Below are 17,926 nucleotides of genomic sequence, written 5' to 3'. Positions count from 1 at the left end.
GCCCAGCCTCTCCCCTCCCCTCCCCTCCTCTCTCCTCTTCTCCCTCCTCCCTTCCCTGCCAGGTCTGATCGATGACCGCCTTCCCCAGCCTGGGCGCCTGTCGGATAACCTGGCATTCGGGTTCCTTATGGAGGACAACTCACCGCAACCCCGCGACGCTGCCCTGACAACTTAAGTTCCTTCCTTCAGAGGTGGCTAGGTCAGTTCATTGCAAGAGAAGAAGAAGAAGAAAAGAAAGAAAAAAAAAAGTTGAGGTGGAGGGGGTTATTGGGTAAGGTGGCTTAGGCGGCGAGACCAGAACCGGTTTCCCTGGGTTGGGAGAAGTGTTTTTTTGTTTTAACTTTGGCCTGAGTTGTAACTCTGCACTTTGTACCGTGGCAGTCACTCCGATCTTGGGGGTCAAAGGTGAGGGCTGCACTAACCCTAAAAGGCTTGCCTGGCCTGGCCAGAAGGCGGAACGTGCAGAGAGGTGGGGGTGTTGTCAGCCATACTGCCTGACGCTTCGGAGGGGGTGTCTGTGAAACCCACACGCGGGGGGCACAGAACCGAGAGCCGGTTTTAAGTGCAATATTGAGGATTTTTAAAAAGTGCCCTAGGCTTGTGGGACTGGAGTCCTCTTTTTCCCTGAGAATTCCCAAGGCGCTGGTCTTTGTCTTAGAAGGAATGGAGTTTCTGAATGGTGTGAAAGGGACAGAGAGGGTCGCTTCAAATCGATTTTACTTGTCCTTTCTGTCTTTTCGGATCAACGCCCTTCAATGGGCACAGAGGTGCTCTTTCAACCAAAAACTTGTGCTACATTTTCTGCCTGTATTGGTGCTAAATACAATAAGCACTGGGCAGAGTTTTTTTCTTTGCTCTCCAAAGCAAGAAAGCACCCTAATTAAATTGTTTTATATGGACAGTCAAGACGGACCAATTAAGTATGCATTAGTATAAAGATATAGTCTGCAGATAAGGCAGTTTAGAAAATCAGGAGTAGGACAAAGGAGAGGGCGCTAGCTTTGGGGAGGGGTGCACAGACCCAGCAAGGTCGCTCACCTTCCTCCCTGGGCCCGAGGGAATTGCAGAGGCCCGGGCCCCAGGTGAGAGGAGAGCAGGCCTGCTAACAGGTGGGCAACAGTGTTGCAGTGTTTCAGGCCCCAGCACCCCGGCTGAAGAGCGGTGGAACCCAGGGGCTCAGTAGCTCTCACATCTCCCTACTCGGACAATGTAGTCATCCGAGGTGGCGGTCCCGCAGGAGAGGCGAGTCGGGGTCGGGCCCATTGCCTGGGGTCCAGGTCCAGGGCGCGACCTTGCAGTGAAGAGTGTGAGCCCAGGGGAGGCTGGGAGGGCCAGGGGGACGCGGACACTTGCCACTGCCACTGCGGCGGCCGCAGCCCTCTAGCACCCAAGATCAGGGTAGGAGGCCCCCTTCCAACACATCCAAGCCCAACGCTTTTTCCGCTTCTAAGGAAACGGGAGCTTTCCTGCGAGGAAAGTGAAGTTCCCACCCAACGCCATCCGGCCTGAGGGGCGTCGAGGACCAGTCGCAGAAATAGGGGAATGACCGAGGGTCGGAGAAAAGGTAGCGAGAGCGGCTCCTTGTTCGGCGAATGGAGATGCGGGCCTCACCACCCTCTCTCCGCCCTCTGAGGTGTGGGCGGGCAGAGTGCACCTCGCCCAAAAGGCGACGACCCCCAGAGCAGGGGTCTGGGCCTCCCCGCGTCCCGGCGCAGGGCTGTGATACGTGGTCCCCGGGCCGCGGGGGCGCGAACGCAGCGCGCTGCCGCAGGAAGGGCGCGCGGGGCGCACAGGGCGCCCTTGGTCGGGGGAAGGGGGGGTAGGAAAGAGAAGAGGCGAGAATTAGACCCTGGGGAGGTGGCTGAATGTCAAAAGTAAAAAGGTTGAAAAGGCAATTTTCCCGGCGCGCTTTCGCCCTCTTTTGCTGGTTGCCGAGGCCGTAAATCAGCGGCCGGCGGCGAGGGCGGGAGGAGCCCCCTCGGCGGGCTCGGCGCGGCCCCGCCCGGACCGTGCGCACCTCCCGGTGGTCCCCGAATCGATCCGAAGCCTAGCTGAGGATGTCACCGCACTAAATATTTACTGATCACACACAAGTAGCCGGGGCTCGAACGATTTTCCTCTGTGAGGAGAGCGCAGAGAGAAGGGTAAATCATTTTATTAGTGTGGATAAAGCCCAGAGCACACTCCGGGCTGGAGTGTTTTAAGATGTGTCTTCAACGGGATGAAAAGAGTTAGGGAAATCGATACGGAGTGATTAGAAGCCCCCGGGGTGACGAAGGGGGCCCAGGCTTTCCGGGATTTGGCGAGGCTGAGAAGGGGGAGCAGCCCTCGAGGGGGGCGGCCGGACCACCGCCAGGGAGCTCCCGGGCGCAGGCCTCCGTCCGTCCCTACTCGACGGGAGACGCAAGGGCGCGGCAATCCGCAGGGAGTCCGCCGCGGCCCGGCTTCTCCGGGCCGCCGCCGGGGAAGGGTTGCGCGGGCCGCCACGGGGCCAAGGGCTTGGGAGCCACGGGCTCCACGCTGCGAGTGACAGTGGTCAGGTGGCCACGGGAGTGCAACGCAGGCCCGGCGCGCTGACACTGGCAGGTTCCCCCACAGCGCGGTCTCTCCAGGCAGCCTCCTGGAGTAAAGGTGTGACCCAAACGGGTTGCATTTTTCCGCCCCAGCCGCGACCCGCAGCATCCCCGAACTTTCTCCTTGATTTATCTCTGCCCCTTTTCTCCTTTGATGTTCCCAAAGAGGACGCAGCGGCCCAGCCCCGCTGGCTGCCTGTCCCTCCCACCCACCCAGTGTCTAGGGCGGCCGCCGGGTGGCGGAACCCGCTGCGGGCCACAGGGCTAGTGGATGGCAGGTTCGGGGCTCCTGGGCAGGTGGGAGGAAGTCTGAGGCCGACGAGGAAGGCAGGGGCAGGGTGACAAACACCAGCGAAGCCCCCAGCGCGTCTTCGTTCTTTCCAGGGCGGGAAATTAGCTTTGGGGGGTATCAAGCCACGCTCCAGCGGTGGAAATCGGTCTGTGGCCCCAAGGCTGGGTCCAAGAGCCTCAAGTGGCAGAGGAGCGAAGGCTTTCAGGGCTCGCTGAAGTTAGCAAGGCTTTGGGGGGAGTTTGCTGGGAGGGAGAGGAAACCTTCTCCCCAAACTCAGGCAGCAAAGTCCTGGCGTGAAAATGGCTTTTCACTTCTAGAAGCGGGTCTCGCTGGCTACTGTGAACAAACCTCGAGGTTCGACACAGCTGCAAATAATCAAGAGGACACTAATTTTGGGGGGGAAAGGAGGGGCGGAAGGTGAGGAAAGGGGAGAATCTCTTTCGTTTCTTCTTCCTTTTCCAGCACCTGACCTTATCTTAAAAATCTGCTCTTTCTGAAGAAGCTGATGGATTTATTTATTTATTTATTTATCCCTCCTCTCCCCACCCCCCACCCCTACCCCGCCCCCAAGATTGCTCGATTTTCTTGGCAGCTTGAGGAATTCAGGTTGCCCTGCTTGGCCCCTCAATGCAACAGGAAATATAACTTAAGATCCAATTAACCGTTTTCCAGAAGGGTTAATTTTTATTATTACTATTATTATTTTTAATATGAATCCTAATGGATTGGAGCGATGTGTTCAGGTGTGAGGCTATTGGTGCCTGGAATGCCTTCCTTGGTAATCCTCTAATTCCAGGGATGGGAGCTCTAGAGTATGGCTGACCTGAGGCTGTTAGGAACCGGGTCTCCTCCATTAGCCCTTTTTGGTCTTGGTCAGAGCGAAGGTTAACTACACTAATATACCAAAGGGGCTGGAGCAAAGGAGGAAGAAAGAAAGGGGAAGGAAGGGAAGAAGAGAGGAAGGTAAGAAAACAGGGAAGAAGGACAGGAGGGAGGAGAAGAGGAGGGAAAATTCACCCTAGTTGCAGGGATTTAGAGCTCCCTGCCCTTCACTGCTCTCCCCCACCCCCATCCTTCCTAGGAAAGCAGGTTTCCATTCAGGGAGACAACAGTCTCATCCATCAAGGAAGCTCACTCCATGGAGGTGGGCTTTAGGAAATAGGAACACATAATGTAGTGAAATATTTTCTTCCATGTAACTGACCACCCAGCTCACTTTAAACAATGTTTCTAACATGTCTACAACAGTAGATTATCGTGGGAGGGGGTTTCAAAACCCCAAAATCTACTACATATTTTACCTGCTTTCATTTAAGTAAAAGCTAATTTAGAATCTTGCCAGTAGCCAAATTATAGCCATAAAATCTGGATGAGATTAGGAAAATATTCATTCTGCTGGCTTTAAACCTGGTGGCATTTTAATGGGTAGTTATATAATAGTTATGTGCACGAAGGTGTATGCGCATGGGTGTGTATATATATTCTTATGGTGTTAGAAGCTCCATGATGGATTAAAGGTTCATATACTCAAGCACTAGATAGAGGCTGTCACTCATGTGTACATGCCGGGGTCTGGCAGAAAGCAGTGCAAAAAAGAGTTTTGAATGAGCTCCTTGGAATCACTATTGTTGAGATACAAGCTGGAGCAAGTTAGTAATGGTAAAGCTATTGTGCCTTGCAGAATCATAAAAAGACACTTCAAAGTAAAAACGTCAGTTTTCAGTTTGGCAGCTTTGGCAGGGCATTCAAACAAAAGGTGAACGTCTTTTGCCTAATATATATTTAAAAATTCAACAACATGATCCTCTATCTTACTTTTCAATGAATCGAAGCACTAAAAGAGTAGGTTCTAGATACAGATAGGCTTGTTGCCCATGTAACCAGGTCTCATGTGGGCTCTACATGCTTTTAATATTATGGTGCAAGGCCATTCCCGATGAGAAAGTTCTAAAGACATCTAAAGCCATGTGGACATCAGCTCTGATTTAGAAGTGGACAGAGTGAGGAAAGATCATGTAATGCTATATTTTCCCCCCTTTTTCGCAAGAGCCTGGTAATGAAATCTTTAAAATGACAGTTCATTTTTGGTATGTCAAAAAAAAAAACATTAATCAAATGATAGCAAGTGCTAGTCACTTAAATGTGAAAGTGTTAGTAAGGCAGATATCCAGATAAATTAATATTGTTGATTAGCTACGTCAGTGTACTTAAATAAAATACAAACAGAACAACAAAGGGGGTTATCTGATTTAATTTCCTCTAGCCGCAAACTCAAGGTGAATTTTGGAAGGAGGAAAGTAATTTAAGGATTAATTTTCATTCTACTGGTTTTTTAGAAAGCTGAAAGAAAAGTTTCAACATAAAGCATATAATTAAAGAAGTAGGTGAACAAAGGCAGACACACAGCCATAATAGAAAAACATTATGTGTGAATTTAGGAAACATAACTAATTAATTAATGAATTTACCAACTGCATTTCTCCTCTTAAAAGGCTGATTTCTTGAAATGCTGAAGGTACACATTAAAAATAAAGGACTTCTGTTCAAAATTAAGAGGAGGGTGTTTAACATGGTATTTAGCTCCTTGAGCATAGGAAGTTTCATCTTGAGAGTTTACAAAGTATAACATTTAAATAAAATGTACACGGGTCCTTTTATTTTGAATATAGGCTAGAGAAAGGTACTTTTCCCATCTGTCCATTACAATTTGTAATAAATTAATCAGCCTTATCGAAGAGATTATGAAGTGCTTGACTGAGGTAAATTGATTTAGATGATATCACTTAAAACAGTTTAAAGCAAAAGTGAAAACATAAAAGGAAAGGAATATTGGCTTCAGTGAAAAATGTCACATTGGGTATTTCTCGATAGGACCACATCATATCATATGTCGGGGGAAGTTAAAAAATTAGGCAACCCTAGTTCTTTGCAGAATGTATGTTGATAGCTTATTTACTAACTCCAAAAGTTATGATGCAGATTTTCATTTTGCATATACTTTGTTGACATATTACCTTACAATTAGAAGGAAGTTAGAGCATGGTCAGATGCAAGGGGCATGGGGGGGAGAGGGGGGGCTAAAAAGTAGTTTTTTTTCAGTCTCCAAGACTTAATACTTATTTACTCATTGATTCTTTTCATATGATATTGGTTGATTTAATGGCTTTTGAAATCATACTCTATTTTGCTAAAGCCTACATTGTTTTTAAATGGAAAACAAAATAAAAAGAATCAGATTTTTTTCAGAAAGTGCAATTCAATGTTCAGTTATTGAAGAGCTACTATTTAAATTTCCTAGGTTCTATTTAAAACAAATATACAAACATCTAAACCTCCTCTTCTTAGCTAATAACTCTTAACATTGTTATTGCCATGGCTGTGGATGAATATTTTACATAAGAGCCTTTAACTCTCTTCCTATTTACCCTGGAAATGCATTTAATTTATCTTTTGTGCTTACGTGCTTTAAAAAGCATTAGTCAATATGCAAGAATTATTCACCCTCTTTTAAAAACCAGTGAATAAAAATTCTGATCATAGAAAAGAGGTGTGCTGTTTACTTTGAAGTTTCAGGAACATATAAAGTTTTCTTAATAAACTAGAAGAAACTCTATCCTAGATAAATTTAAATAGGGCAGCTGTGGGGTATGGTTTATATTCGTGTCCTTCTGCCTTCTTGCCTTTGGCACTAAGGTATCTGGGTTTTTGTCTTCACACACTGTCTATTGTTAACAGAGTAGATTTTGAGATTAAAAAAAGAAATTTCAAATTGTCTTGCTTTTATACCTTAATGCATTATTAAAAATAGTATTCATTTCTGTGTCCAAGTTTATATGTCTAGGCAATAATGAGGATGTGAGGTTCTGCAACCCCCTTGCCCCCCAAAAACAGAAACAAAAATAAAAACATTACATAAATACCCTAAAGAGAAAAAAAACCCCAACAACTTAGGATTCTCTGTGTTGAAAATACAGGCACACTGTTTTTTACAATGGAGCTCTTAGTAAGGATTTTTTTCATCTTAACTATCAACCAGGATGTGACACTTCAGTTTTATATATAATTTATAAATTTTGAACAAGTTTTAACAACATATCATCACAGGCTTTTTGAAGTGAAGGAAGATTTGAAAAATCAGCCTCCAAAATAAAAGGCACAAGTAAGAGACAGGGCATAGTGGCTTGCCTCCATTTTTAAAGATGTTATGAAACTTATACTTTAAAAATTACAATAACATGCATTTTCATTGAGTGCAAAACAGGATGATTATAGGAGAGAAAAGAAGAAGAAGAAGAAAAAAATTCCCTCCCACTCCTCCCCACCAAACAACAACAACAAAACACAAACCCCAATCCTAAACCCCACTTAAGAAGCCCCTTACCACTGTGGGGAAAGTTTCTGTGTAAGTGTGGGTCCTGCCAGAGCTCCTAGTTGGTCTACTTTTTAAACACGGCAGGCAGCGGTTACACTAGTCAGCAGCCTGGCAGCCTTGAGAAGGAGGCAAACTGTCGGAGCTCCACTGCAGTTGACCTACCACTTAGAAGCAAACTTTGAAAGCAACTGTTGAAAGTTAACCTTCCCTTTCCAAAGGAGGTTTTCAGAGGCTGGACAGTGGGAGCTGATATAATCAATTTTATTATTTTCTAAGTCATTCCTAACTTTTATGATCCTTCCCCCCCCCCACCCCCCTTTACTATCTGTCTTTGTGCCTCCAGGGCCAGTGAAAGAGCAGGGCAGATTCTAGATTGCTTTCAGAGTTTGCCTTCTCTGATGATGGATTACCATGTCAATTTAAACGGCATAGGATTAATTTGTTTCAATGATTTCTCTTTAGGCTGAATGCCAGCCGTTTTTCTATCTCTCTCCCTGCTCTTCAGAACAACAACCAAAAAAAAAAAAAAAAAAAAAAAGAAAAAAAAAAAAAGAAAAAGCCTTCTTTCCATATTCTAAGTTAGGAGACAATAATAGAAATAGACAAGTTAGGTGTAATGTTGCAACGCAGTTATAGGTCTGAGTGTTTTTATCTCTGCCTAAGAGGCTGAAACATACAGTCAGTCACATTAAAATGAAATTGGACTGAACATTTATTCAATAAATACTTGTAGATAATCCAGTGCCGAGTGCTTTTGACACATAAGGACTTAATTTGTCTTGGATAACAGGTTATTAATATGGCACATTTAAACTTGCCACCTACAATAGGGTTATTGAGATCTATAAGAAACTCAAATGATCATTGGGAAGAATAATTTGAGGGAGAAAGGGAGACTTTTTTTGAGAATGCATATCTTTGTCATACACACATACACACTCATGAGTAACACATATGTATTTCAGATCACATGGACAAAAAAGATCAATGAAGTTAAGAATAATTCCATTCATTATGCAGGTATATCTAACCTTTCTCAAGTAAGAATGTGTCAGGGAGTTTTCCCATTTGAAAGGTTTCTAAAGTGCAAAAGAAAAATGCTGTTCAAATCCTATTTCTTTGCAAGACCAAACCCATTATGAGGTTGAAAATGGCACAAAAAAAAAGCACTTAGGTGCAATCCAAAATCAAACGCTCCTTCCACATTTTTTGCCTGGACTAACCTTGCAGCCAGATAGAGCATGTTGCCTGTAGAATAAAGGCAATTTAGGAGAAATAATCTATCCCTAAAGTGATTATTGCATTTCTTTCCCGAACGGGAGGTCCCCCAGCAGATGCAAAGGAACAGGAGAGGGGGTTTCTCCTATGGACTGAATGTGCTGAGTAAATGTGGCTATTTGAACGCGGGGCTGCATTTTCATCACCCTCTTTTCTTAATTGCCTCTCTTTTTCTCAGCATTCTCCTGCACTGAAATTAAACATCATAGTTCAGGATAATAAATTGCATTCCGAATATGAACACAAATGGATTTTCTAGCCTTCCCCTTTTGCTAAGCCCTCTCAGATGCACAGGCGGGCTTTCTTTGAGAAGGTTCTACTTTCTAAGGACATATGCAATCAGAGGCCAGTGACTGTCAGAACTGGAATCTATGCGATTTTAATTTGTAAAAAAGTTGTTGGTTGTTAACCTTGGAGGAGATTGCGCATCTCTAAGAAACCGAATCTTTGAGAGCTCTCCCTGGGAAATGATGTTACACATGAGCAGAAAATCCAGGCAAGAAAGGCTAATTGAATGAAGAGAGAGAATTAGGTTAAAAAAATAGAGTACAATCTAGTATCACATTTTCAGTAGTGTAACTTGAAATGAAGGTGTCTTCAAGTTGCCGGTGATGCCAGAGTGTTTAGATGTTGGCCACAGATGGGGACACCTATTGAAATGTGTCTGAAGAAGATTAATAGGGCTTGTCACTGTTGGGAAAGCACTGCTTTGCTGTAAATTTCTACCAGCACAAGATGAATTACCGATGAACGCTCACTTATCAACCCCATCACTATCGTTCGACACTAAATCAAATTGAGAAGTTATCTGCAATCAGAAAATTTCTTTTTAAAATAGACATACACCTTTAGGCCCCAAACCCTTTAATAATCCCACTCAGAAAACAATTCCCGAGCCCATGATGCTTCTTTAGCTTGAACAAAATCATATCTTAATAATGAATATATTTTTAAGTTCACATGCAACAGACCGCTAGCTAGCCAATAGCAAAGTCTGATAGTATTTTAACGAGGGTATGAAGGCTTCTTGGAAGCCTGCATTTAATATTTCATAAAACGCATTTTCTTTGCTTTGAGATATTTCTCTCCCTTACTTGGAAGGCAAAGAGGAGAGTGGGTTTGCTGTTTTCCTGTTCTAAACCCTGTCCCTGTGAGCTATTTGTTATCTAATCCTTTGGTAAGATAAAATTATGAGAGAACCACAAGTTTAGGTAGAGAACAGTAGAATAGGATTAAGTGGATAATAGTGATAATTGAGGAAATGAATTTATTCTTTTATGATTTAACAGTGTCTTATGTCTAAGGTGGCTTATTTGAGAAACAAGACAGTGCCATTATCTCTTTTATTATCTGTTAACCAACTCCAGGCACCCGGAGGGTTTCCAACCTAGGAAGAATAATGTTTTAATAAAACCATGAACCCATGAGGTTTTATCGGGTTCTACCTGTTTAAAAATTATCTTGTGTGCATAACCCACTTGGTTTTTACTGCAATTCTTCCCAGGCAGATATTTTGAATTCCCATTTTGCTGATGAGTAAGCTGAGACTCTGAGAGTTAGCCAAGGCATGGAGGCAACAGGAGCTCAGCCAGAATTCATAACTATGTTTCCTAGGTTCCTTTCAGGGCCTCTTTACTGCTAGTCATTATGTGCATGAAGAAGAAGAAGAAGAAGATGATGGAATGAATAGCAGGTAGCATTTGCTGTAGACCACAACTATGGGAAACAGATATTCCCCTTCATTTAATCTCAATACATTCATTTAAAAAATATTCATTTTGATCTCTATCCAGCTCTCTGAAGTAGACACAGTTATTTCCATTATCCAAGTGAAAAAAGCCCCAGAGTCTTACAGAGTTTAGGGACTCACCTGAAACTCACATTGCTACTACACTGGGGACAAGTTATTCAAGTCCAAGAAGTCTACATTCAAAGCCCCTGCCCTCTCCTATGCTCCTGTTCCTAACTGTAAGGAGTCTTCAGTAGCATGGAGTGGTCACAAGAAATCCCACTTATTTTTGGGATCTAAAAATCCCTCAGACTCTGAGGCAGTTTGACATAGCGGAATAGACCCTGGTTTGGAAACAAGGAGACCTGAGTTTAAGTTCTAGCTTTACCAGTTACTGTGTGACCTCAACGTCTTTGGTTTTTATGTTCCTCATCTCTCAAATGGGGCGGAGTCAATGAAACTGTGGGCATTGGTTTTGGATGTTTTCTTCTGTCATGGTGCCTTGGGGGAATGAAATGAGTGAGGAACGGAAATGGCAGCCATGTCTGAAGAGGTGAGTGGGGACGGGGGACGTGTAGGGCACTTTGAGAAGGTGTGGCTTCCATCCCTCAGACTGGAGACACTTAGCATCAGACGAGGTCTCTGCTTTCTTCTTCTCTGCTTCCAGAGGGCAGTGAATACTTAAGACAATGATCATTCTTTAGAAAACCATACAATTGAAAACTTACAAGAAAAACTGTCCCAGATTGAAGAAGAAAAACCCGAGGTGTGGAGCAGTTTAGGGGACTTATGTAAGGTCACCCAGCTGATTGGTGACAGGGAGAAAGTGGGCTCCTTTTCTCTCAGCCCCCTAAACCAGCAATCCACTCCCATGCCCCCCCCCCCCCCCCAAATCTTCCTAATGCTATGCTCCTTATTCAATGAAAACATACTTTAGATCATCTGGTCACATCTCCACTATAACTTTTACTCTATTTTTGATACGATGGGTCGCATGGGTTATTATTGGTTGCACTATGATATCTTCCTGGATCGATCCCACAATAACTTTTCACAAAATCTCTTAAGTTAGCCAGCCAAACAGTCGAAACAGCAAAGAAGAATCACACGGTAATAAGACTATGCCACAATCTCCATTAGGTCACCATAATATTCCAATCTGTATTTATTACAACCCTCCTCTGATGCTTACATAACCAAACTTGCTAGATTTATATTCCCTAATGGTTCCCCAATGGGAAAAACCTGTGTTTTTTATCTTCCTTTTCCTGTCCCAAATCACCCTTTCACATACATTTGCCTGCTTTGGGACCCCCTGTCTGGGTTTCATCAGAAGTTGCAAGACAAAATGTGCATTATTAAGAAATATAAATATTTTCAGAAGCAATCAAAGGGATGAAAGATTGATTCAGCATGTAGATTGGACCTAATTCGAAGCAGCTTTGTTCTAATGAGGGCTACTGGGATAGAGTCAGGGAGCTGTTGTGGCCACCAGTTGGAAATTCCGAAATCATTAGGATAATTGTCAGGATTTCTCTTGCTAGGTTTGCTGGAGTATTTTTTGCAAGGTGTCTGCTCTAGTCTCTAGGCTGTGCCACCTTCTTCGTTACCCTTAGGGACTCGTGGTTGTTATCTTTGAGAAATCATGACTAATTCCTTCTCTTTAGAGTTTAGATCAGTGAGTACCTCCCTTTTTCACGACTGGGAAGTTGGCTTAGCATTAACTTTCATAAGAACATTTTGGCCTGGAGGCATCTGTATTACAATTTCTTTCTTGGCTTCATAAAAGGTATCACATTATCTACCTGGTCAATCTCTATTGGCTTTCAAAATAGAGACATGGAAAACCCTAATAAGCCTCATTAGGATATCTGCTTTAAAAACAACAGGCTGCCTCATTTAGCATGTTGCTTTGAAATGTCCCAGCAGAGCTGGGTGGTCACTGCTTGAATACAGGTATTGCTAATTTGGGATCTTTGTCAGTCTGGTAGCTCTGAAAAAAAAAAAAAAAAAAAGCGTAATGTGTAGGTGGGATTTTAATACACAGGGGATCAACCCCTTATTGTTGTATTTTGTTTTTGTTTTCCTTCTTTCTCTCCTTTAATCCCACTTTTTGTCCACATGGCCATGTGTGAGAGATGGCTTGATTTTCTTGATATGGTTCAGCCATCCACAGCTGGAATTCCAAAGAAGACTGAAAATGTCTTTAAAATCAACACAACTCAGGGAGCCTCAGAGAACAAGTTTTCCTTTGTTGTAGGGTATAGTATTATTTGCTGTAGGTTTTTTGATATACATTCTAAATTAGGCCTGCAAAGGCATGCTTCATCTTTAATTCATCACTCTCAGCTGAAAGAGATTAGCAATGTCTAGCACGCACCCCTCGTATGGTGCTGACCTCATCAAGTATGGCCTGAAATTAATTAGCCTCATTCATTCCAAATGGAAAAGGATAATGGAGCAGCATTTTAGAGATGACCATCACAAATTGTTTGCAGCATATTTAAAAGGCCCCTATTTTCAAACCATGTAGATTAAAATTCTTTCCAGGGCCAGAGTTATCAGGGACTCAGAGCAAAGCCCGGTCAGGTTTCGTGTATGTATGTATGTGTGTGCGCATGCGTGTGCGAGTGTGCGTGCCTGCCGAGTTGTTTATTGTATGAGTGGTAGAGCCTGTGTATAGATGTGTCCGTGTTTAGCTGGGTTTGCTGCCTCGTATGACACCTGGAGTACTTGACCAGCAAAAATCTGATGTTAAATACTGTTTTAAAGGATGCAGTAATAGACTACGTTAGCGGATCTTTTTGTGTGTGTGTGTGTTGCCATGAAGTGGATATGCCCGCACAAACTTTGCTATTTTCCAGTAAGATGCTATTCATCGTCTAATTTCGAAACAGAAAAGCCTCTTAAAGAAATGCTCAATTTTCGTATTTTGAGTTATTTTTGAAACTCTCTATGACTTTTCCCAGTCTTTATTGTTTGATCATATTTCAAAACATGATTGAGGACTAACTGGGATTAGAGAATCACTTAAATTTACCATCTTTCTAAGATTAGCTGATTTTTTTCCCTTTTGGGGATTGACTAAGGGAGGCCAAGTTTTTGAATATCAAAACTGCTTTCTTTTCTAGCCAAAAAAATCTTGACCGGGCTTCTTTGGGATTCTCAAAGATGTTGTAAAGTTTATTTTTATGAGCAGTCATTTGGGGACTACAGATTAGAAGAAAAAGAAGGAAAAAAAAAAACCATGACATTTTCTGTTTTTAGGTTTTAATTTTTAAAATAACATAAAATGTGGTCAATTTATGAAAAGGTATTACTAGTATTTGGGGGAATTTTATCTAGTGCACATTTCTTAAGGAAAAAAAAAATTCATCCCAGAATAACTTTGTTTAGTTAAATTAAGAAGTAGAAGTTTGAAGTAATGTAACTTGAAAGCTTCCAGTTAACTGTTAGAAAAATGCACTTTTAGGCCAATAATCTTTTTAGGGTGCATTGATATATTAATCTCCATATGCAGGTTATTTAAGTTTATTTCGTCTTTGAATAAAAGAGAAACTGGAAGCATGTTGCCCCTATCTCTGCAAATGTAGGATTTAGAAATTTCTCTAGGCTCACTTTTGCCTAATTTTCTCATCCCAGAAGGCCCCTTTATCTAATGGGTATGTATCGTTTATACGTACAAGATTATCAATCACGAACTGTGAACCTATCATTTTGACATAAAAGATCCATCCTTAAATCTCCTGAACCCTCTAGCATATAATTTGAGGAAATGTGCTAGTTTAAAGTCTGGGTTTCTGACTTCTGGGGGATGAAATATAAAAATGGAGAAAGCTTAAATTATATAAATTTGATTTTAAAGTCACAGTTTAACTGAGCCAGTGATAAAAGATGATGCAGTGCAGATCTTGAAATGTCGACAGAAATAGATAATTTTCTTAATTATCATCTGGTCAGTTTGGAATTTTGTGGTTAATAAACACAGTATGAAAGAAAGAGAAATATTTGCAAAAGTAGCTTGACTCCTTAAAGCATGTTGTCCAAAATACAGTTTCCTCATATTTTTTTTATTATTAAGACAAAGAAATGCATACATTGTGTAATATTGTTATTTGCTCAAATAGTGAACAGCATGTCTCAATTTTTATTTAAAAAAATTTTTTTATCAACTGAGGTGAATATGGCAGAAAACCCATAAATATAAGGATTAGGGCTGCATGAAATTTGAGTTCATTCAAATGACAAACCCAAAGTAAAACCCAGATGAACTTACCAAATTTCATTTGCTATCCACCTGAAACTATAAATCCTCTTCTGGCATTTGAGAGTAGAAAGGAGGTGCACTGAAAATTCAAACCAGGTTTTCCTCAACCTGACCCAGACTCACTAACTTTTAGGTAAATTACAGTTGTGTTGTGACTTCATAATGAAACTTTCATCCCACTTTAGCTAACGATGAATAGATGATGGGCTGGGGAAGAGAACCAGAAGATGTTTTTGGAATTGCTGTTTGTGTGTTTTTTTCCCCCCACATTTTCTATAAAGTTCAGAAGTAGGGAAGAACAGTGTATGAAGCAAATTTTCAATGATGTATGTGGAAAGATGACTGCATAATAGACACAGAGGGGGAAATTGACCGTGAAATATACATAGGATTTTTAAAAAAGGAGAATCCCGGCAAAATCCTGTTAACCAACATTTCTTGAGTGCTAACTGTAACCCCGCACTGTTTTAAGCACTACACATGTGGCGATTCAACTTGGTTTACCATAATAGTACCAGACAAACACTATTATCTCTATTTTACTGATAAGAAAGAGTAGGCGCAGGGAAGTTACATAACTTGCTCTGCCCAAGGTTACACCGCTCTGAAGGGGATCTGAACCCCAGAATGTCTGGTTCTGGAATCTCCGCACTCCAGCACAACACCATGCTGACCCTGCATCGGAAATGCAATTACCATGTTGTTTGGAGAAGAAACAGAAGAATGGGAGAAATATTTTCCTATTTTTTAAACTACTGAGAACAGTAGTAAGTTTAATGGGAAAAGCTCAAGTAGAGAAAGCTCAATTCTAGTCTAACCTTATCCCAGAAGTGGGAGGGGAACTGACATCACAAATCTCCCATAAGTCTTTGCAGAGTTTCCATTTGGAATGTGACGTAAGTAGGATACCCTAGGGCTGAGGAGATAGAGATAAATGGGGTAGAATTTTTTTTGAAGATTTATTTATTTATTTTAGAGAGAGAGTGTGTGTGGAGAGGGGGCAGATAGGCAGAGGGAGAGGGAAAGAGAGAGAATCTTTTTTTTTTTTTTTAAGATTTTATTTATTTATTTGACACAGAGAGAGACAGCCAGCGAGAGAGAGAAGACAAGCAGGGGGAGTGGGAGAGAAAGAAGCAGGCTCACAGCAGAGGAGCCTGATGTGGGGCTCAATCCCACTGGGATCACGCCCTGAGCTGAAGGCAGAGGCTTAACGACTGAGCCACCCAGGTACCCCAAGAGAGAGAATCTTAGAATCTGTGCTGAGTGCGGAGCCCAACCCAGGGCTTGACCCCATGACCCTGAGGTCACTACCTGAGCCAAAATCAAGAGTCTGACACTTAACCGGCTGAGCCACCCAGGCACCCCTAGAGTGGAATTTAAAGGAAAAAAAGTACAAGAATGACCCAGTGAGAGATTGTGGAGGAAAGATTAAAAAAAAACCAAAAAACAAAAATGAAATAAGTAAAACTTGGAGAAGCATTAGTTAACGTAAAACTCAACAGGATTCCAGAAATATTTAGAGGAGAAATTAAGGCCTAAAAATGTCATGAAGGAGATAGCAAATAGGTAAAAAGGAAAGTCTAAGAGAAAAGCAAATTAAGGGAACTCGGATTTTTTGTCAATAACTTGCCAGGTCCATAATGAAAGCTACATTGTCCTGGAATCCTGAAGAGATTTCACAGGAAAGACACATTTTGTTCCCTGCCTTGTATAGGTTGACTTAAAGACAGGCTGAAAAAAATATGGTTTAAAAACTGCTTTATAAAATATATAATGTATATACATATGTTATATTTATAAGCTATAATCATAATAACGTGGAATGCCCCATAATCTTTATATTCATGTTCTCATTTAATCCTCACGATGAGTTGCAAGGTATCTATTACCGTCTGCACTTTATAGATATGGAAATTGAGGCTCAGGGAGGTGACGTTGCCTGTCTTGGGTCACACAGCCTGTAGTGTACCCCCCCCCCCCCACCCCGAGTGTTCCCAAGCCTGGACTAAGGCCTCCCAGAACACCACACGGGCTTCTCTTGCACAGCATCCCTAGGACTTCGCCCAGAAGATGACGTCATAAAACAACTGGTTTTCGGCCAAATTCATTACGGTGCATTACCCTCAAGGAACGTACCAATAAGAACACATTATGCCAGAATGAGACATAGCCCAGCTTCTGAAATCTGGCTGGCATCCTCTAAGAGGTGGCCCTGTCTGCTCAGCTCTTGCAGAAGCTGAGCCTGTTAGGTAAACACCCGGATGTCGGCTCGGGTGTGGGAACAAATGATAGATAGATGAACATTCGAAAACAGAACGGATCTCCCGGAGCAGGCCCCAAGCCTCCTGTGTTTACAGGCCCCCAAATGAAATCACCTGGCTGTTTATAGGAGTCTTAGTGCTGATGAAAAGACAGCTACACTCCAAACTTTCCCCTGCCAAAGGAGAAAAGTTCCAGGTTCTTTAAAAAGTATGTAAAGCATCTGATCTGAACAGTGGCAACAGCATTTGGGACCAATTACCCAGATTAAGAGGCAACAATGCTCTGTTTACACTTTGTAGCCGAGAGCCCTTTGGCTCTGGCCCACAGGCTAGAGATCACAAATTACACAAATTTCAGCCTAACTTGACTTCTCTTTTGACCTAGGTGTCTGAGTGGAGAGAAGAGCAGATAGAAAAGCCTTGTTGCTGTTTGCCCTAAGCTTCAGCAGATGGGAAACCGAGTGTTGTCTTCCAGGTAAGGCATTCAGTCTTCCATTCCTGCAGTGAAAGCAATGGATTCTTTTATCGCTCAGGGAAGGGTCTGCCTGTGTATGATACGTCCGGATACAGTGTTTCAGTCTGCTACCCCTCCAACACCATTTTTGCGAAAGAAGTTAAAAAATAAAGGCTCCTTGACATCTTTTGGTTAGTTAACCATAGCACTCCAGTTCAGCTCCATTTTCCAGAATACTGTGGATTAATCAGTAACATTTGGTAGATCGTGAAGTTATGCCGGGAGCATCGCGCTGCTGAGCATTGGTCAGAGGTAGATGGCGGCCAGTAAAGCCGTTGTGGGAAAAAAAAAAAAAAAAAAAAAAAAAAAAAAAAAAAAGAAAGAAAAAAAAAAAAAAGGCACCATTTGGTCCAAAACTCAGAGGCTGGTAGGGATTTGAATCATTTGGGCTTGAGATTAAAGTTCCTCCCTTTACAAAGGAGGACCAGTCCCCACTTGGCGTAACCCTGATAATTCCAGAAGTTTCTTTGAAAGTTTTCCTCTTTCCTTTAACATAATCCTGATGTGAAGGGCTTGACCTTGCCGGGGGAAAGGAACCACAAAGGTCAAACAGCAAGGAGGAGAAACAGGAGGCACAGGCCTGCCAAACACAGCGGTGTGGAAAAGACAAGCCATTATTTTACCAGTAGGCATAATGCGC

At 42.6% G+C, this 17,926-nt stretch overlaps 1 protein-coding gene across 6 annotated transcripts in view; it reads left to right on the top strand.

Moving 5' to 3' along the window:
• The window catches only part of LOC123790808 (uncharacterized), a 274,206-nt gene that overhangs the window by 6,306 nt on the left and 249,974 nt on the right, over nucleotides 1–17,926 (top strand). For 2 of the 6 annotated variants that reach the window (XM_087856691.1, XM_087856690.1), the window contains exon 2: nucleotides 17,158–17,247. In XM_087856691.1, the coding sequence (XP_087712817.1) occupies nucleotides 17,222–17,247 (26 nt within the window). In that variant the 5' untranslated portion in view covers nucleotides 17,158–17,221. Of the gene's footprint in view, nucleotides 1–62; nucleotides 272–340; nucleotides 1,565–17,157; nucleotides 17,248–17,926 lie in introns of those variants that run through there. The other 4 variants (XM_087856689.1, XM_087856688.1, XM_087856687.1 and 1 more) reach the window with 4 other exon arrangements.

The sequence above is a fragment of the Ursus americanus genome, chromosome 28 (genome assembly GCF_024610735.1).
Source record: "Ursus americanus isolate L20-20 chromosome 28, mUrsAme1.1.p, whole genome shotgun sequence".
NCBI classification, from domain to species: Eukaryota; Metazoa; Chordata; class Mammalia; order Carnivora; family Ursidae; genus Ursus; species Ursus americanus.
The sequence above is the reverse complement of the archived record's forward strand: the minus strand, read 5'-3'. Positions and strand labels throughout refer to the sequence as shown.